General features: G+C 42.4%; 1 protein-coding gene across 1 annotated transcript; it reads left to right on the top strand.

Annotated features, from left to right (window-relative positions):
- Positions 1-804: 804 nt before the first annotated feature.
- KCNK15 (potassium two pore domain channel subfamily K member 15) lies at positions 805-16,067 on the top strand. Its single transcript, XM_058178173.1, has 2 exons — positions 805-1,512; positions 8,628-16,067. Exons 1-2 carry the CDS (start codon positions 1,197-1,199, stop codon positions 9,542-9,544), a joined length of 1,233 nt encoding a protein of 410 aa, XP_058034156.1. The 5' UTR covers positions 805-1,196; the 3' UTR covers positions 9,545-16,067.
- The last annotated feature ends 5,862 nt before the right edge of the window (positions 16,068-21,929 follow it).

Here is a 21,929-nt window from a genome sequence, read left to right as displayed (position 1 = left end):
GCTAAATTTATACTGACACCATTTTGGCTTTGATCTCAATAAATCAAATTCACAGTTTTACCACACTTCATGTTAAACAATTTTTTCTACATTCATTTTAAGTACCTAATTTTTGATAGATTGTCTGTTCATTCATTCATTGCTGACATTAAATTTACCACACTTTGGCAGCAACTATAGAAGACAACTTCGGTTCCAAACAGAAACGGAATAAAATCAAGATTAACCTTCTTAGTCGATAATGGGAATGTTTTCTTTTTAGCGCATCAGTTAAGCTTTTACTACCTGGTTGCTTTTCTTGGCCAAGCAGCATTAAGGCAAAGGCTGCATATGAAACTGGAGATGCTTCAAAACCTTCGGTTTTTTAGCTTCTGAAAACCTTCAAAAAGTTATCGGCAGTGGAGAGGGGGAGATAGACTGTATAACTGCAATAAAAGATGCCAAATGCAAATAAAAGCCACTTTAATTTTTGTCCTGCTAGAGGGGCTCACTGCTCAAAATGTCAAGAGTCAGGGCAAAAACTGGGCCTAATGACGTCATTCAAAGGCCAAATAAGCTGTGCAGTTAGCTACGGGGGGGGGATGCATACGGTACTTGGAAAGAAATCCTACTGTGTTCCATCGGCTATGTGTGCGCCAGTGAGTGCCTTGCTGAGAAACCGATCGGATTTTGCTTCTAGTACTGCTAAGGTTCCGGACCGCAGTTAGGAGCTAAAAACCTAAAGGCGATTCACGGTCCCGGGTTCAAGGCGCTCAGGTTGCAGCTAGGACATCGTGAGTTCCCAAGCGAAGCTGCTTCGGCTCGCCGGGGTGCGGCCTCCAGTGGCGCAAGAGCTCCCGGCCCCGCCCGCCTCCTCTTCCCACACCCGCAGCTGGAAAGGGGAGGCGTGGTGGCTTCTGCCTGCGACTGGAGCTGCTCGTTTGTGCCGGAGATCGCCGCTGGTACGAGCTGCTGAACCAGGGATGAAGGCAAAATCGACCTCCCGGCTGTCACGCGGGGAGTTGCTTTGATCCGAGGCAGGGCAGACTGGACGGGAGGCGAGCCCAGCTGCTGGCGGAAGCTGCTGCCCCCGGGAGCTCGTTCTCTACCAACCGGGCTCCCTCGCCGCGCAAAGCCCGGGGGTCGCCGTGGGGATGGCGGACTGCGCTTAAGGCAGGTCTGATCGGCTGCGCGGGGGCCATGCGGCGCCCCGGCTGATGCTGCCTCCTTGGGGCGGCCGCCTGCTCGCCATGAAGCGGCAGAACCTCCGCACGGTCTCCCTGATCGTCTGCGTTTTCTCCTATCTGCTGGTGGGCGCCGCCGTCTTCGATGCGCTCGAGTCCGAGGCCGAGATCGGCCACAAGCGCCTCCTGGAGCAGAAGCGCAACGACCTCCGAAAGAAGTACCGCTTCTCGGCGGAAGACTACCGGGAGTTTGAGCGGCTGGTCCTGCGGGCCGAGCCTCATCGAGCCGGCCGTCAGTGGAGGTTCGCCGGCTCGTTTTACTTTGCCATCACGGTGATCACCACCATCGGTGAGTGCGCGACTCTCGGCATCAAATGTCGGCTTTTCCCTTTGGCCACGAGGCGGCAGGGTGGCCTCCTCCCCCGCCCCATCATCCCCTCCTCGCCCTCCTCCCAAGGAGCCACCTGTGGGTGCGCCCGGCTCTCCTCCGCCTCGTCAGCTGGAGTAGGAGGTGTGGCGTAGGGCGTCCTGAGGCATCCATCCATTCTAGCCTGAACGCAGGCTCTGTGCCCCAGATCTTAAAAAGCGGTAGCGGTTTAGGGGCGTTGGCGTTTGCATGTAGTAAGGATTGGTGGGCAGAATTTACCTGCGTTCAGGTGAGCGTTTAACTCTTCCGTGGACCCAAAGCCCACGAAGTCACAAGAAACAGAGGACCTTAAGTCAGTGTGATCTTGGTTCCTGCAGCTGCTCTTACATCAGCCTTCCTCAACTTGGTGGTCTCTCAAGATGCTTTGTTTGAGGGTGACAAGCTGAGAAATTCGCAGGCAGATTGGACCACCAGAAATCATGGTTGCAGCCACATTTCAAGCTTGATTTTAGCTGTTTTCTGAACGATAGAATGTACCAGCTAACTATAATCATAACAGAATTGGAAGGGACCTTGGAGGTCTTTTAGTCCAACCCCCTGCCCAGGCAGGAAACCCTACACCACTTCAGACAAATGGTTATCCAACATCTTCTTAAAAATTTCCAGTGTTAGAGCATTCACAACTTCTGCAGGCAAGTTGTTCCACTTATTAATTGTTCTAACTGTCAGGAAATTTCTCCTTAGTTCTAAGTTGCTTCTCTCCTTGGTTAGTTTCCACCCATTGCTTCTTGTGCTGCCTTCTGATGCTTTGGAGAATAGTTTGACTCCCTCTTCTTTGTGGCAACCCCTGAGATATTGGAACACTGCTATCATGTCTCCCCTAGTCCTTCTTTTCATTAAACTAGACATACCCAGTTCCTACAACAGTTCTTCATATGTTTTAGTCTCCAGTCCCCTAATCATCTTCGTTGCTTTTCTCTGCACTCTTTCTAGAGTCTGAACATCTTTTTTACATCGTGGCGACCGAAACTGAATGCAATATTCCAAGTGTGGCCTTACCAAGGCATTATAAAGTGGTATTAACACTTCACGTGATCTTGATTCTATCCCTCTGTTTATGCAACTATTATGAAAAGCATTTCTGAATATGTATAGAGTACTTTGCTTGCTCACAATCCACTTTCCACCTGGAACTGGGGTCACTTTAAAAGAAAAAAAGGACAGTACAGGCAGTCCTCGACTTACAACGGTTCACTTAGTGACCGTTCAAAGTTACAGAAGCCTGAAAAAAGTGACTTATGACTGTTTTTCCACACTTAGGACCGTTGCAGCATCCCCATTGACTCGGGACACAGATGCTTGGCTACTGACTCATATTTATGACGGTGGCAGTGTCCCTGGGACATGGGATCCCTTTTTGCAACATTCTGACCAGCAAAGTCAATGGGGAAACCAGATTCAGCCGTATTACTAATTTAACAACTGCAGTGTTGTCACTTAACAAACGTGGCAAGAAAAGTTGTAAAATGTGGCAAAATTCAATTAACAAATTTCTCAGTCAGCAACATAAATTTTGGGCTCAGTTGTGGTCATAAATTGAGAACTTCCTGTACTTCCAAGGGAGGCTTGAGATGTGAATACTGCTCACTGGAGAAGTCCAGCATCAATGCCAGTTTAGTGTACTCATGCTGGTTCACAATTTTCAAGAAAATTAGGATGTATAAGCTCTTTATCTCATGAGCTTTCAGTGTGAATTACTGCTTTCTCGCTTCAGATATCTTCTTCCAATGCTACTCTTATACTCTTTTGCAATCATATATGTTGTAATGTAACTGGCCACTCATCCCTAATTGATCTGGGAAAGTCAAGAGAAGAACCAGGAGAGATACGATAGCAGTGTTCCAATATTTGAGGGGATGCCACAGAGAGGAGGGGGTCAAGCTATTTTCCAAGGCACCTGAAGTCCAGACAGGAAACTGAACAAGGAGAAATTCAACCTAGAAATAAGGAGAAATTTTCTGATGCTGAGAACAATCAACAAATGGAACAGCTTGCCTTCAGAAGTTGCAGGAGCTTCCTCAGTGGAGGCTTTCAAGAAGAAACTGGCCATTTGCCAGAAATGGTGTAGGGTCTCCTGCTTGGGCAGCAGATTGGACTAGATCAGTGGTCACCAACTGGTGGTCTGTGGACCACTGGTGGTCTGTGAGAAAATTTTGGTGGTCCATAGAAAAATTATTTGCATTTTTTATATTGCACTAAATCAGGGGTCCTCAAACTACACCCCCTGGGCTGGATACATGCAATGAATGCTTGTGTTACTGCAGAGAGTCTTCCCCTTTGGGGTCTTTTTGTGTGGGTTGGAGGGGGGCAGAAATTCTGACTTGGGATCTGCTTCAGCCTCCTGGTGCAGGGCTTTGGGTGAAGACTGGAGGGAAACGTTGCTGGTGGCAAAGAGCCAGAGGGACTGCATCATGGCCTGGAACTGCTGAGTCTCCAGGCACTGGTACCTGGCCTTGCACTGCCACAAGTCTTCCTTCTGCTTGGAAAGCCTATGCTCCTTGTCCTCAGTGAGGTGCTTCTGCTGAGTCTCCTTCTCAGCCAAATCCAATTTGAAATGATACAGCTGTTATGCCAACTCTTTCTCATGGTGGCTGCTTAGCTCCAACACCCGCTTCCTGTTGGGACCCTAAGGAGCCCGGGCAGGCAGGGGAGGAGTGGCTGGGAAGGGAGGGGCGAGTAGAGGCCGGCAAGGCGCCCCTCGATGCAAGTGACATCAAGTTGGCCATGCTCACCCAATCACATGCCCACCAGCCACGCCCACCCAGCTGGTCATTAAGCAGATCATATTAGTGGTCCACAGAATTTAAAATTATGAATTTAGTGGTCCCTGAGGTCCGAAAGGTTGGTGACCCCTGGACTAGATGACCTAGAAGGTCCCTTCAAACTCTATTAATCATAACTCTGAACAGCAGAGTTCATATCAGGACTGTCCTTGCCACATAAAGGCTGCTGACCTGATCCCTCCAAGCCATTATTGTTGCCTCAGCTAGTCCTAAGAAGAAGAAAAAAGGACATCAGAAGTGGTGACATAGCCATGGGGTTAGAAATGTCTACTCTGTACAGGTAGTCCTCAACTTATGGCCCCGATTGAGGCCAAAATTTACGTTGCTAAGTGAGACATTTTTTAAGTGAGTTTTGCCCCATTTTACAACTTTTCTTGCCCCATTTATTAAGTGAATCACTGCAGTTGTTAAATTAGTAACCGGTTGTTAAGTGAATCTGGCTCCCCCATTGATTTTGCTTGTCAGGAAGGTTGCAAAAGGGGCTCACATGACCCCTGCAAACATTGTAAATATGGACCAGTCACCAAACATCCAAATTTTGATCACGTGACCATGGGGATGCTGCAAAGGTTGTAACTGTGAAAAAATGGCCGTAAGTCACATTTTTCAATGCTGTTGTAACTTTGAACAGTCACTAGATGAACTGTTGTAAGTCGAGGACAATCTGTAGTACATTCATATAAAGGTAAGTCTTCCACATGCAACCATAATTGGGTCCAGAATTTCCATTGCTAAGCAAGGCAGGGGTTCAGTGTGCCTGGTTTTATGACCTTTTTGCCACAGTTATTATGCGAACCACTGCAGTTGTTCAATGAATGGTGAGGTTATTAAGCAAATCTGGCTTTCCCAATTGACTTTGCTCATCAGAAGCTGGCTAGGAAGGTTGCGGGTGGCAATCCCATGACCCCCACGATGCTGCAACCATCATAAATACATGCCAATTGCCAAGCACCCAAAGTTGATCACATGACCATGCAGCTGCTGCAATGGACCAATCATAAGCAACTTTTTCCAACGCTGTTCTGACTTTGGATGGTGGCTAAACCCATAGCTGTAAGTTTATTTATTTATTTATTTATTATTTAGATTTTTATACCGCCCTTCTCCTGAAGGACTCAGGGCGGTGTACAGCCAGATTAAAAAACAGTACAATATACAAATTAAAACAAAATTAAAATAACATATTCTATAAATGGCCGAAAATTTAAAACCGTCAAATTTGACCCATAAAATTCATAAAAATACCCCAATTAAAATTATTAAAATTCAAAAAGTTTAAAAAATTAAGCCAGTCCTGCTTGGATAAACAAGTGTGTTTTCAATTCACGGCAAAAGGTCCGAAGGTCAGGTAATTGACACAAACCAGGGGGAAGTTCGTTCCAGAGGGTAGGTGCTCCAACAGAGAAGGCCCTTCCCCTGGGGGCTGCCAGCCGACATTGCTTGGCGGACGGCACCCTGAGAAGACCCTCTCTGTGTGAGCGTACGGGTCGGTGGGAGGCATAAGGTAACAGCAGGCGGTCCCGTAAGTACCCGGGCCCTAAGCCATGGAGCGCTTTAAAGGTGGTAACCAACACCTTGAAGCGCACCCGAAAGACCACAGGTAGCCAGTGCAGACTGCACAGGAGCGGTGTTACACGGGAGCAACGTGTGGCTCCCTCAATCACCCGCGCAGCTGCATTCTGAACTAACTGAAGCCTCCGAGTGCACTTCAGGGGTAGCCCCATGTAGAGAGCATTGCAATAATCCAGACGAGAAGTGACAAGAGCGTGAGTGACCATGCATAAGGCATCCCAGTCAAGGAAGGGGCGCAACTGGCGAACCAGGCGGACCTGGTAAAAAGCTCTCCTGGAGACGGCCGCCAAATGGTCGAGGATCACCCCCCCCCCGCCTCCGTATATCCAATTCTTCTATTGCATATGCATATCCTCATGGAGCATGACACAAATTAAATCACTTAAAACAAGAGCAACATTCCCTCTGCTGTTATTAAGCCTGACTTAGGAACGTATTTATGGGGAGAATACATGTATCTTTGGGCACTTGTTTCTGCGCTGGGTTTCCCCAGCATTTTGGAGAACCGGCAGCGATTGCTTCTTCCAGCATCCACGGAGCAAGTGGATTTCAAAGATTAAAAGCTACACATTAATTGCTTAACTATACAGTTTAGAATATTTTTTGTTTTCCCCAGCCCCACTGTCCAAATTATTGAATTTGAATTTTGGTTAAAAATAAAAAAGGACAATAGAAAGAAAAAATAAGTATTGCACCATAATGAGACTCTTCTCTTCCCACAATAACATAAATAATAGCAAGTATGATTTCCATATATGGTGATACATTCATGTATCTTTAACTGTCTCTTCTTTGGAGAAGAACTGTTGACATCACTGTTTATGTACAGGATAAGAGGACAAGAATGAATGGGAAAGAATTCAAAGTTGTTCTTGCCAAACCCTGCAGAAAGCGAGTTGGCCTGTCTGGTTTGCATATGACTTTATCCTTAGAGTACCTTCTCTTCCACTCTACTTTTGTGCAACATATGTTTCTCAACATCCAATTTTTTGATCCCTGCTTCCTTTTATCTTGTCGTGCAAATATTGTCTTTACTTCTCAGGAAACCGGGACTTGGGTTTCAATTTGGTTAAAGAATGAAGTAGATAGTAGAAAAGATGGGCATTTTTCTGAGCAGAGGGATATAAGACAAGGAGCCCCCGAGTGAGGCTTACCAATGGAAGTGTTGCTTTTTAATATTTTCTCAGATAGTGTAGCGATCAGGATGGGCAGTAGGTGATGCTCATTGATGGTGTGGGGAAGGGATTACAGAGAGCACTCCAAACATGTTTCTGAACTGAATGGATAAGCAGTAAAAAGTAAGATGTAGGTTATGATAAAATATTCATTGTATATGTGCATGATTTTCACCAGCTGGGAAAAGTTCTGTAATGAGCATACTGTACTCAAAGAAAACATTGACCTGACGTTTGGCAATTGTCTGGCAAAAAGATAATGGTGTAGCACATTTCATTAGGAAAGGAATTGAAAAGAAACCTCTCCCCATCATTTTATAATGCCTATAAACAAATCTAGAGAGGGATGACATTTGAAATATTTATTTGTCTACCCACTCCAGCCAAAAAAGAAAAGAAAAGGAAAGGAAAAAGGAAAAAAGAAAAAGAAAGAAAGAAAAAAAGAAAGAAAGAAAGAAAGAAAGAAAGAAAGAAAGAAAGAAAGAAAAAATTGAGAAAGGTTTCGAAAAATAACAAACAAAATAATAAATAGATACTGTTAATATATAAAGAAAATCAGCCCTATAGGTTTGGAGTGGAAATTCATTGTTCAGCTTTGCTAATACGTCTACAAAAGCAGCTACCAAACAAATATTTTCTAGCTTTCTGTCAATACAATTTCATGCCTGGAATTAACTCATGTTCCACTCAATAAACTGGGCGTGTATGAACAAGTTGGAGTTGTTGCTTTTAGGCATCTTTGTTTCTAAATTTACTGGAGTAGTGGCCTTTTAGTGAACTGGCTACTCAAGAAGGGTATTGAAGACCAGAAAGCTTTTCCAATGGATCTCAAACTTGGCATTGAACATATGAAATTTCACTTTCCCCTCTTGAGTAACTCCACTCCCTAACTGTTCTTGGGGATTTTTAAACAGTGATCAAGTTTGGAAAAATGGAAACAAAGTTGTATCATGCTAGGAATCGCCATGATGCACATCTTTAGTATCTTCAGCTGCAAGTGTTTTTAATTCTTGGAAAGGATTATCAGTAATCTCTAGTGCAGGGGTGTCAAACCCGTGGCGTCACGGCAGCGTCACATGACGTATCGGGACTTTTTCCCCCTCGGCTAAACTGGGCGGGGGTGGGGCCAGCACGTGATGCATCGGGGCCGCGGGCGGCAAGTTTTCTCCAGATATCAACATACATTGGACCAATAAATTATTACTTGTGTTTTCTAAGGTGTCATATCATTTCATGTCTGCATTTCTTCTTATCATCCTTAAATATCTGGTTCTTAAACACATGTGAGGTTTCATCATCTTTTCTTTGTGTATCATATTATACAAGGTTGTTTTGTATTCTAGGGGAATATCTAGTTCTTGAGACCATCACCCATCACCCACACATAGGAAAAGGCAGTTACCTGAATTTTCCATTAATAAACTAGTTCTTGAAATAGGATGGACTGTGATTTTGTTTCTTGATTTTTAATACAAGTTTCTCTTTTTATTTTCTTGTTTTGCTGCAGGCTATGGGCATGCGGCTCCTGGAACTGATGCTGGCAAAGTGTTTTGCATGTTCTATGCGATCCTTGGGATCCCACTCACCCTGGTTATGTTCCAGAGCCTTGGGGAGCGCATGAACATTCTTGTTCGGATGGTGCTAAAAAAAATAAAGCAGTGCCTGGGAATGAGGCAGACAACAGTCTCCATGAAAAACATGGTTGTGGTTGGTTTTCTCTCATGTATGGGGACATTAGGCATTGGGGCATCTGCCTTTTCCTATTTTGAAGGCTGGACTTTCTTCCATGCCTTTTACTACTGCTTCATAACGTTGACCACCATTGGATTCGGAGACTTTGTCGCCCTCCAGAAGCACGAAGCTTTGCAGAAGAAGCCTCCCTATGTAGCCTTCAGCTTTATGTACATCTTAGTGGGCTTGACAGTGATTGGGGCCTTTCTTAACTTAGTGGTGTTTAGATTTTTGATCATGAACTCAGAAGATGAACGTCGGGATGAAGAAGAGAAGGCATCTTTAAGGAGAGCCAGAAATTACATCAACTTGAAACCCAGGGAAGATAGCAGGAGTACAAACGAGATCTTGCTCCCTGTAGAAGACCGGACCAGTCAGATGAACCTCATCCCATTGATCCATGATGATGCTGAGCGGCAGAGGGGCAAAGCCGTGGTTTCTACCACAAAAGTCCCTCCCTTTTGTACATGCCTATGTTACAGGCCACGGCTGAGCAGAAGCCCGGATCCTCCCCATCCCGAACCTTTCAACTGTCATACGAATCTGGTTTATTACAATTCCATTTCTTATAAAATCATGGAAGTCTCCCTAGGTGGTAAGGATCACACTGGCCTGTCTTCCCCTGGCAGTACTTTGTCATCTGATAGTCCCAGTTGCCGAGGGCACTCCAGAGTCCGGAGAAAGTCTATTTGAAAGCATGCATGTTCTTTGGAACTTTTTTTGTTTTCGTTTTGTTTTCATTTTTACTCGGGCCTGTGTCCTGCTACCGAACATGTGTTTTGATGATAAATTGTGAATTGAATTGTCAGATAGTTGTGGAGTGCCCTCTTTTCTTTCTTCTCCCCCTTTTCTTTGCAGGCACATTCTGAAACGTCAACCCTTGTATATTGCATTCCTGCCAAGCCCATGCAATGCTCCCTGAGCAATGCCCTTTGAAAATTAATGCTGAATAATAGTTCCCATGTCAACATATGTCACAACGTTTGTATTGGTAACTTCAATGGGTTTAAGTACTCAAACTCCACAGTGCCTCTTGAGTTGCCATAACATCTGTGGAGAGGTCTAATTACGCCTTTGGGGGTAAATATACAGATAATACCCAGCTGTATCAAGACAGCCTGTAGGCTCAGCTTGTCTTGTTGTTGCTGAAGAAGTCGACAGATCTACACCCTAAAAGACACAGTGAACAGATGTCAGGCTTGTGGGCTCTGCTGAGTATTCTGCAATAGGGCAAAGAATGGACACAAAGTTTGGGAGTCCCTTCAAGTCTAACCAACCTTAATAAGACAAAAGTTTTAGAGGATAATAAAAGTGGTTAGTATTGGAGGTACTATCAGACTTTGTATCTGTTTTACTGTCATAGACAAATATGGTTCTTTACACCCCTATCCACCTTTTGCTCTTCACTTGGGAAGAAAGGATTCTTTCTAGAAGTTTATTATAGGAATCAAATATGAACAGAGTTCATTGTCTTTCCCTATAAAACTCCGCTCCTGATTATCCAAATCCTCTTAATTTTTGCAGCTTACATTCAGGCTGGGAGGTATTGCTATTGTTCAAGAATTGGGAACCAAGAATCCGTATGACTAGTTCAAACTACTCAATTCTAGTAGCTAAACCAGATCTACCTTGCGACTACAGGCAGATTTCATTTAGTGGCTGCCTCATTTAGTGACTGTTCACAGCAACAACAATGATCAAAAAGTAACGTTACAAACAATCCATTCGCCATCTTTGCCCAGTCTGTAAGGCAAAGGAAAGTTGAACTAAGGTCATAAGCACAGTCACAGTTTCATTTAGCAAACACTTCACTTAACAACAGAGTTTTGGTCGTAAACAAGGACTATCCATATTTGTGTACCCCACTGGGGCGTCTTTGTAATAGTTATTGTGGAGAAGTTCTGCTTTCTCACCACAACTGTCTTTGTCTACAGTAGTGGTGCCCATCTTTAAACATCAAAGGTTATTGAGAGGGATGTTGATAGGGAGATGCTTCCATTCAGATTTTTTAGATCTGTGCTTTTAATTGCTCTCCCATTTGGTGTTCTGGGTTTGAAATGTCCTTCATCAGGGATGAAGGAGGGTGGGCTTATTTTAAGGCCAATCAGCATTGCCTATGTCATCTGAAAATGGGGAGGACTAATGATGTCTCAATTAAATTTATGTATGTGCATGTATTTTACAAGTGTTTTAGGCCACTGAAAACAGCCATATCGCTGTCCACCAGACGTGAATGATAATCTATCATAGTCCCATCACTCAGGCTACACATCCGTGTGCATCTCACTTCATTTTGGCTATACAAATAGCATATTTAGAAACTTATTTGCATACACAGTGTTAGGAAATAAAATTGTACAGTGATACCACTTTGGGGGCTGAAAACAGTATTCAGGAGGAGTGGGAAGAAAGATACTATAAAAAGGCAATGTGGTTTTTTTAAGCCATAAAGAAACACAGCAATTTATAGAAGCAACTTTCACATTCAGACAGGATCCAATTAAAGGCATTGCTCTGTCTGGAAATCATTATGGAGCAATTGCCTGCCACAATTATTGCATGTCTTTAGCCCTTCTCTTGGTTATTTATATTCCAAGACTTCCAGGGTTGCTAGGATCTCTCAACTGCCTTTCTCCCAGCTGATAAAACTGGACAAGGTACATAAGATAACATTGTTCCTTGGGCCGCCTAGTTTACATTTCGCCTGCAATCCTTAGTGGCCTTTGGAAGAAAGCCAATCAACCTGTGCTAACTATCAGAAAACCTCTCCAGCTCCTCTGCAAACCCCAATCGTTGTTATACATTTTATCTTCATCTCTCTTCCGGTTTAGAAAAACAAATGGGACCACGTATCTGAGGGGCAACAGATTGGGGAGCAGCCAATTGTGATTCACAATTTCTGTTGTGGTTACCTGCTCCCAAGTCCCCTTTCTGAGGAGCTTTCAATCTTGTTTTATCAATATATGCAAATATTTGCTTGTAAAAAAATAATTCTTATCACTTGGTAAAGCTAGGCATAGAATAGAATAGAATAGAATAGAATAGAATAGAATAGAATAGAATAGAATAGAATAGAATCAGTGATGGGTTTCAAAAATTTTTACTACGGGTTCTGTGGGTGTGGCTTGATGGGCGTGGCAGGGGAAAGATACTGTAAAATCTCCATTCCCACCCAGGGGAAGGTTATAGCAAAAATCCCTATTTCCTCCGGATCAGTTGGGAATTGGGAGGCAGAGAATAGATGGGGGCGGGGCCAGTCAGAATTTTTACTACCGGTTCTCCGAACTATTCAAAATTTCTGCTACCGGTTCTCCAGAACTGGTCAGAACCTGCTGAAACCCACCTCAGAATAGAATAGAATAGAATAGAATAGAATAGAATAGAATAGAATAGAATAGAATAGAATAGAATAGAATAGAATAGAATAGGAGTTCTAAGCCTGTGGAGAAATTTCAAGATCAAATAGTCCACATTTGCAGGCTTGAAAATTCATGAATGCCATTAAAAAAGAAGAGAAGAAAAAGGGAACCTGGTGCCCCAAAGGCCAAAACCAGCCTTGGAGTAGCAGTTTCTTTCTTGGCTGCAGCCTCCTTCGGCAACTCTACTTTCAATATATGCAATTACAAAATGGAAAGGAGATCAAGGTAGAAGAGAAACTGTGTGTCTCTCATAGCCTGCTGCTCCGGCAGCTGCTGCCTGGACTTGGTTGGCAGATGACATGGAAAATAATGGCAATAGAAGGTTGCTGTTTTCCCTTTGGCAACCTAAGGCTTTATTGTACAGCTGCTGGTTATATGTGAAGTGAGACAGAGTAAGTATTGTCTCCTTCATGTAATTTTTTTGGGTTCACTTGGGATGGTTAGTAGTGGCATGGTTAAAATCCTTTCAGAAAGGACAAGGATGATATTTATATTATTGTTTAGGTTCTGTGCGGTCCTTGGTGCCCTCTAGGCTTGGTTGTTTTGGTTCTGTGTCTAGTTTAGAATAGAATAGAATAACAGAGTTGGAAGGGACCTTGGAGATCTTCTAGTCCAACCCACTGATTAAGCAGGAAACTCTATACCAGGGGTGTCAAACTCAAGGCCTGGGGGCTGGATCCGGCCTGGGGGGTACTTAGATGTGGCCTGCGGGGCCTCCCTGTGGCACGAAGGACCCTCCTGGTGCTTCTGGTGGTGAAAATGGGTCCCAGAGCTCCATTTTTGGCTGCCACGGCTTCCTGCAATCCTCTGCCAGTGAAAGGCCCTCTCGAGCTCCATTTTTGCTGGCAGAGGGTTACAGGAGGCTGTGGCAGCCGAAAACGGAGCTCGGGAGTCTGTTTTCGCTGGCAAAGCACTCAGGTTACCACCGGTCCCCCTGGACATGAGTGACATCAAGCTGATCACGCCACCCCCGGCCACCACCACCCTGAGGTCAAACACAACCCTAATGCAGCTTTCGATGAAATTGAGTTTGACATCCCTGCTCTATATCATTTCAGACAAATCTGAATTGTCCATTCTCTTCTTAAAAACTTCCAGTTTTGGAGCATTCACAACTTCTGGAGGCAAAATTGTTCCACTGATTAATTGTTCTGTCAGGAAATTTCTTCTTAGCATGCAAAATTAATAACGTACACAAAGCATCCTTGCTGTGAAAGGATTTACTTTATTTATTTATTTATTTATTTATTTATTTATTTATTTATTTATTTATTTATTTATTTATTTATTTATTTATTTAAATCATATATAAGAACAGGTAAAAGTATAAACATAACTTGGATATATGAAAAGAGCAAGTAAAAAGGAATATTAGGACAGGCACGGTAGGCACGCAGGTGCACTTATGCCCACCCCTTACTTGGGGAGCCTCCATTTTAGAAAATCCTAAGCTAAATTTCCTCATTGGGCAGCATCCACCTAAATCTTTGGATTCAGGTCAGTTCAGATATTCTCTGTATCCTGCATTGATAGACTGTGTGCTGTGATTTTACGCTGACTCTTCCCAGTCTGCAGCATCTTTTCTAAAATTGGTAAGATCACCCCTGTGCAACAGAGGATTGGCCTATATTGTCTGAAACTGGGAATGTTAACTACAGTGCTGGGAGCAAAAATGACTCTCCCCCCCCCCAATTAGATAATTAAAATAGGCACACCGAAAAAGCAGCACTAATGTCTTGAGTTCCAGTCTTGAGTGTAATGACTAATTTGGCACAGTGGTTAATTACTTTTTAATTTGGTTTCTTGTACAGTGAATGCAGGAGCTTCCCCTCCTAAGGTACCATAGGAATGCAATAGGGATTGCATTTAAATAAATCAGGCTTCTACAAGAAGTGAGCAGGCTTCTAAATTGCTTCAAACTAATTTGAATAATCATTGAAAATCAGGCTTAAGATGGTGAATGAACCTAGTTATTTGTGACTTGTTCAACAGCCTATATGTAACATTGGCTTAGTGTGACATGAACCTTTGCTATTACATAAGAAGTTGCTTTTCTTATATATATCCTTTTACATGAGAAGCAGGAATATTGCTAAGGAGATGTTCTTATTCCTTTCACAAGAACTATATTGCTATATTTATTGCTTGGCACTCTCCTATGGTTGCTGAACAATACGGGGCTGTGAAGTTAGCTTATTTATAATATTAAGTCTCTTATAGTATAATAACTGTTGAGAGGCATGGATGATTAGCATAATTTTTCCTTTTAAAAAAGCCCAATTTTGTTGCATATTGTTTGGGAATGGTTTGTGTTTCTGTAAACACACATCGTCTTGCTAATGAAAAAATAGAAAATCTTATTATGCAGTATTAGAAGCAGAGTATCTATGCTTGCCTGTCAATTTAATCTCAGGATGCGGACCAGACACCTGATTTGATTCTGGGCTTATTCTAGTATTTCAGGGGGGGGAAAATCCCCTTTCCTTGAATCAGAGGTTGTCTGCTTCAACTTTGGGCCTGATTTGTGTCTCCCATCAACTAGCATGGGAGAAACCATAAATAGTGCATCTTTTTCAACAGATGTATTTATTGTGAAAAATCAGTTAGTATATCCAAAGGAATCAAGCTGTTCAATTTTTAAAAAATGGATGCCAGAGATTTAGATCAAGGCCCCTTTAAGTTTTTTTCAACGATGGTAATGTTATTTTTGGAATTGATTTAGCAACCAAATTTAGAGAGGTATTATTAATCTGATGGTGGGGAAGGAGAATTTATTAATCTCACTTATTGTTTAACGCAGGGGTAGTCAACCTTTTTATACCTACCGCTGACTTTTGTGTCTCTGTTAGTGTCTAACTGTCCTCTGGTTCCACAGTAATGCACCGTGTATCGTCATCTGCGCATGCCTCTCGCGCATTGTGGATTGGGTTTTTTTGGGAGGGGGGGTACCGGCTACCAGCTCTGCTTGTCTGTTACATCTGGGTGGTGTGGGGGGAAATGCGCGAGCTATTCTGGCACGAGGCTCTTTTGTTTGCGGTTGCATTATAGCGCCATTTAGTTTCACTTACATAATGTGAACTAAACTTATGCACGGGCGATACAAATAGTATATTTTCAGAAATTTAAATTGTCACCTAATGAAAATGTTTTTAAATAATGCTATGAAAATTTTTTAAAAAGTCAATTAAATTAAAAAAAAGGAAAGTGCTTCAGTATTGGACAAAACCCCTACCGCCCACCATGAAAGCTGGAACGCCCACTAGTGGGCGGTAGGGACCAGGTTGACTATCACTGGTTTAACGGGTTAAGTCACTGTAGAAGCTTAAGGCAAGGAACTTGCAGATTACCAAACAAAAGAAGGTGGTTTTTGTTATTTTAACTTTTCTATGCTATAGTTACCAGGTGCTGGGCAACATTAAAATACTTTTCATGCAGTTAAACTAATAACCCACCTAAAGTAATACAAAATTAAATATTAAAACGTATAAACAATGGAGCAGCAGCATGAGACATCAAATATCTAGGAAATGAAAAATGATCTCAACACCATTGAAAATAAGTTTTTTACTGATTTTAATGAATTTGTCTGGAAGACTCTGTTCAAACAATTGTTTTAATTTGGGTACGTTTTATAAAAAGATATAAAGAACTCAGGTCCATTTTGTTACTACATATGGATGGTGCCTAAACTTTTCCAGTGGTTCCTTATGTCCATCGAGAGGGACCATCTTCATGAGAAAAGATATTCTGTATTCTTCCTTCAAATATTTCTGTACTTGCTCTAAGTAAAGAATTATTTCAAATTAAAGTGTGACTTTATTCCACTCTACAGGTGTGCATAAAATGGGGAAACTATCCTCTCCTGAACCATTTCAGATCAGCTCTATGCCTATGGAGATTCTCAGTCATCCAGGTCATGGTTGTCCCAAAGGTGCTTTTTCAAGAGGCAACTGGACTTTCTGGTTTTTCTTTGAAGATGTTTCGCTTCTCATCCAAGAAGCTTCTTCAGCTCTGAGAAAAACCAGAAAGTCCAGTTGCCTCTTGAAAAAGCACCTTTGGTTCAGGCCAGCTATGGTTGCATAGAACTGAAACTCAGAGTGGGGGGTGGTCAAGGTTGGTCTCTCTTCGATCATGGAGATACATCCCTCCAACTCAATCTTCCCAGCATGTTCCTCCCTTCCTTTCTCTTCACCAACTGCTAATCTCACCTTTTTCTCCCTGCTGCCCAAACCTGCTTGGACCAAAATATCCTCATTTTATTCTGTGCACAGACAAAACAGGTGCTTCTGTTCAGGCACAAGCTGTTCCTTATCCAGAATTTTTTTCTGCATATACCTATTTCTGGCTTTCTCCCTTTTCCTATCAGAGTGCTTTATAGAAAAAAAAATTGGAAATAATCAAGTTTTACCAATAATGACTCCCCTTTTATCCCCCAGTCTTTTAAAACAGTGTTTTTTTCAACCTTGGAAAAATCTTCATCTTAAAATCACATCTTAAACATTGCCATGGCTGAGAAACTCTCCTCTATAGCATCAGATCATATACAAAACATATCTGGTTCAAGTTTTGTTTTTTTCATAGGAATCCTGCTTTATTTTTCCTGCAATAGGCCATGTAGCTGTTTTGACTAAATCTAGGGCAGATTTATGCCTGGCTAAAAGAACATATGAAAGATCTTGGAATCTCAAAGGGCAAATTGCTGAATTAAATAGACTTTCTGTGATAATGTAATTCTGATTCTCTTGCTCATTACACCTGGAACAAGGGATAATTGACATCAGGGCTTTTAGAGTTTGGTTGAAATGATGGAAATATTTATACCTGAGGGACCACCTGTTTTTTCCTATATGGGAGAGCAGGTTCGTTGTGTGTCTCTTGTTTAGGCCATAACCCTCCCCCTAGTTTTCTTAATCTGACTAATCAAATTAGCATGTTCTCACAGGCCATTCTGAATCAGAAAGCAGACGATCTTATTTTCATCTAATGAGAAGGGCAAAACAAGAAATCCACTTTTAATTCAGGTTCAGTGTGCTAATAATTTATGAAGAAGTAAGTGGGTCAACATACTTGATACGTGGCTAAAAATAGTAACTGCTACGTGAATTGCATTGCTTCAATTAGCTGTGTGGGGATTTAAAAATACAAATTATCTTAAAATACACTCTGATAACACATGCTGTAATTATTTTGAGAGCTGTCTTTGTTCGGTGATCTCAAAATAGATTGATATTTTCAGTTTTACCTTAATTAATCCTTTAGAAGTGGGAGATGGAGTGGGAGGGTTGGATCAATTTGATTTTTTAATTTTTAATTTAATTTGCTAAAATTTCATTTCTCCACTGACTTGCTTTAGTGACCTAATTATGAATGTTACTGGATAGTTAAAATTAAATATACTTTGAGACAGGCTTACATTTTTTTCAGAAAATATGGAAATACTTTTCCTATGTTCAGATGCCTGGATAACAGAAATGGATTGTTAACTTTACAAAGGTAATTTATAGTACTACCCATTTCTCAATGGACTAAAATCTTGGACCTTGTAAATGAATTCCTTGTGGACCAAATTATAATATGGTTGTCCTTTATTGAAATGTTTGGTTAAATTCTCTAGCTCATAGATATGCATGAAATGCCTTAAGTTTTTTTCCTTTTTCCACTATTTAATTAACTTAAAAAAGAAGTGGGGAGAGAGGCAAAACCACAACCCTACCTAGGTATACCACAGCAAGATTGCAAAAGTTCAGAAAGCCGCTACATGGAAATTATAAGAATAATCTTTTATCCCTTTGTTTTCACCCAGTACTTATCCAGATGCTTGCAGTACAGATATAAGCTCATATTAAACATAATAAGCAATATACAAATAGAAATCCCATTTTTTATTGCATTCCTCCAATTCCCCAAAATAAGGAGAACCATTTATAGGTATAATGTACAAGTAGTCCATTTGGTGACCATTCAAAGTTAGAACAGCACTAACGAAAGGGGCTTATCACCATTTTTCACACTTAAAATCATTGGTGCATCCCCTTGGTCATGTGATCAAAATTCGGATGCTTTGCAGCTGGTTCATATTTACGATGCCTGCACTGTCCTGGAGTCACGTGATCAGCTTTTGCGACCTTCTGACAAGCAAAGTCAATGGGGAAGCCAGAATCACTTAACAACCATGTTACCAACTTAACAACTGTAGTGATTCTCTTAACAACTGTAACAAGAAAGGTCGTAAAATTGGGCAAAACTCAGTTAATAAGTGTCTCACAGTGTAACATAAATGTTGGGCTGCATTGTGGTTGTAAGTCGAAGACTACCTGTAGGGTATCATGCCTATAAATCTTTATACTGGGATGGTGTACGAACGTGTTCCTGTGGGAAGGAAATATTCTTAAAACAAAACCACAGTAAGGAAATACTTAATAAAAGAAGAGTTATTATTTCACAGAAATGAGCGCCATCTTGTGATCAACAGGCAGAACAACTACTCAACATTCTGTGATTATAGAATTTTGTCAAGCAGGAAGATATTTTTTTTTGACATGATTGCCGAAGCAGCCCAAAGAACCTCTTAGGCTGGGGGAACCTCTCCTGATTTTCATCCATTAAAAAAAATCACAAGACTGGCATTTGATTCAATTGCCAACAGTGTTTCTCTCCCTCCCTCCCTCTCTTTCTCTCTCTGTCTCTCTTTCTGTCTTTCTGTGTCTCTTTGTTTCTCTCTCTCTCTCACACACACACACATCCACCCCTTATTTCTTAGAGTCTTCCACTTCAGGACACTTAAGCAGAATGAGCTGGTGTGTTGTTGACATGCTAAATATAGCAGCACCTTGGATTCTGCATCCAGAAACAAAGATTGCACTGCTTTTCATGGTTGCAGGCTTAATGAAGACTGGTAAACAAGGAAGGACACATAGGGGGTGGGCTTGCAAAATTTTAGCAAGGGGTTTTCTGCCCGATTACTGGGGGGCGTGGTCATGGTGGGCGTGGCCTTGTCGGCCTCCTGGACCACGGTGGTGGTACATGTGTTTTTGCCCTCCCTGGGCTCCGGAGGCTTTTGTCGAGCCTCCGGGAGAGCGAAAATGGCCTCCCCAAGCTTCGGAAGCCCTCTGGAGGCTGGAAACAGGCCCGTTTCTGGCCTTCCTGAACTTTGGTAGACTCGTTTTGCGCCCACTCCAAGGCTCCATGCACGGCCTGCACTTACCTTCATCCAAAACGGGACGTGTGGGGACTCCTGGAGGGTGTTGTGCCTCGTCTGCTTTCCCCGCAGCCGGGCCCGTCTTATCTGCTTCCGAACGCTGAGGAATGTCCTAGCATGCCTCCCGGCCCCAGCCCTGGCTCCATGCCCAGACAGGCCGAGGAAGAAGAAGTGCCTCCAGCCCCCAGCCCTGGCTCCATGCCCAGGCAAACGGAGCAACTAGACCCCTCCCCCTCCCCCACAGCATGTGAGCCTGAGGAAGGTCAATTATCAACAGCTGCAGACTGGAGTGACCTCGCTTCAGGAGAATTGATAGGTGGCATCAACGGAAGGGAGGGGCAGGCCTGGATAAGTGCTGAGTCATGGAGCCACACCCCATGGCCTATATAAAGGATCTGCTTTCTGGCATTCTCTGAGTCAGGCAAAGTCTACCTTATCTTGCAAGTCACTTTCTGGTCTCCTGCCTGCCTTGAGAACTTTGCTAGGACTTTGGCAGAGCTGCAGAGGCACGCCTGATTCGGATTTCCCTGACCCGGCCGTCAGCGGAGGAGTGGGACACGACAGAGGGGCAGAATGGGCAGGGCCAGCCAAAAGTGGGGTTTGGGGGTTCTCTGAACTGCACAGAATCTTAGCTAAAGGTTCTCCTGAACCCCTGCGAACCCCCAGCAACCCAACCCTGCACATAGGTAAGAGAAAGACAATAAGTTCACAAAGGAACTTTCGGTAGCCTATCACTGCAGAACTGGTGCCAGGAAAGCAAAAGCCTGGCATTAGCAAAGGATGTTACAAATGTCAGCGTTCCGGAAAACCCCTCCTGCCGAAAAGACTCGGAAGCCAACGTCGTCAACAAAAAAAAGACTCAAGTTTTCCTCAGTTTCCCTTAAAAATTATAAAGTTTATCAGTGGTGATTGAAGAAGGTAAAATTCTAACAGCATATCAAAGGAAAATCAGAATTACTCAACTGTCCTTTTGGGTTATTCCTCTCAAAAAAAAAAATGTTATGTTCCACCAGGAAATTTTGAAGGTCAAGATGAAAGGCAGGATCAAAACTAAATTTTTACTGATATGGTCAGGAAGTGCATCTTTATTTTGAATTAAGCTAAATCTCCATAACAAAATAGATTGCATCTGGCCAGAAGTCATCAATCTTGAAGGGCTATGCCATCAAACTGGATATAGGTATCAAGTAGTTCTATCAGAATTGGCCCTTCTGCTATTCATTATTTTTTAGTAATGACTTGAAGTGGTTTAGGGAAAGCTAGTTCCATCTGCAGTTGATATAATTAGTGGGTGGATAGCTCATAAAACTGTCTAAAACTGTACTGTGACATAATGTACTTTGTTTAGTTTGGATCTTGTGTGAATCAGTCTGAACCCACTTGCTGTAAACCATGGTTTGACTTATCCTGATGACTCGAGTCATTTCCCTTGTGCTCCCTGCCTCACTCAGCTTCCTACATTCAAATCAATTTGTTAAAAAAAAATTAAAGAGATACTGCAAACAATAAAACAATAGCCTCTGCCATCATCTTAATTTCTAAGAATGGCTTCTAGAAACTTTCCGAGAAAATAAAAAGGATTGGTAGACACTGAAGTAGAAAAAAGTAAGCAAGGGTAGTGAAACATCCTAAAATGGTAGGTTAGAAGAGGTTGCAAATGGCTATGTTTTCTATAGCAGTCATTTTGCAAACTGAAAAAGTCCTTTGGCAACCATTTTTGTGAGAGCTCTCAGGACATGTCCTCAACTGTCTAAACAAGTCTTTGTTAGCCAGAAAGGTTACAGATACCTAATGTACTGTAGCTAAAAGGAATCTTCCAGAGGCAGAATCTGGATCCAGATTATTTTTCTGAATGATTGTTTGTGGATCATGTACTTGTGTATGAGCATAGTGATATATAACAATAACAGGTTCAGTGACACAAAGCCTGCTTGCTATTCCTCTGAAGGTTCTCCATTTTACACTGTTGTCTTTTTGCAACTGATGGAATTTCTAAGTGGGGCTTCCAATAGCCTGTGTTACTTCCACAAAGCAGTGTAACTGCTGGTCCTATAGAATCTGGCAAACTATCAAGCATTTGGCAAACTATCAAACAACCATTTGTTGTTTGTTGTCATTACCATGCTGATGTTGCTAGGTGATATTGATGCTAAAGCCACTAGTTGCCTAGCAACTGTCAGAAATTGATGTTGCCTTTGGAAACTGGGGTGGGGGATTTATAATGGCGCTCTCACATTCCTTTCTTAAACTTTTGATTACCAAGAATGGAGCAAACTTAGCATCGTTTCTTACTTAACTTTGCTATTCTTTCTTGTTTTTATTTCATCCTCTTTTTTTTCAACATTTCCTTCCATCTTCCATTGTTGTGATCAAAAGAGTGTATATTAATCTGAGTAAGACCTTTGGATGTACTGTAGCTGTTATTGACTCCAGATAAAGCCCGTGCATTCACCTATCAATA

The sequence above is a fragment of the Ahaetulla prasina genome, chromosome 3 (assembly GCF_028640845.1).
Source record: "Ahaetulla prasina isolate Xishuangbanna chromosome 3, ASM2864084v1, whole genome shotgun sequence".
NCBI lineage: Eukaryota > Metazoa > Chordata > Lepidosauria > Squamata > Colubridae > Ahaetulla > Ahaetulla prasina.
Note: the sequence above shows the minus strand (reverse complement) of the source record. Positions and strands in the feature narration are given on the sequence as shown.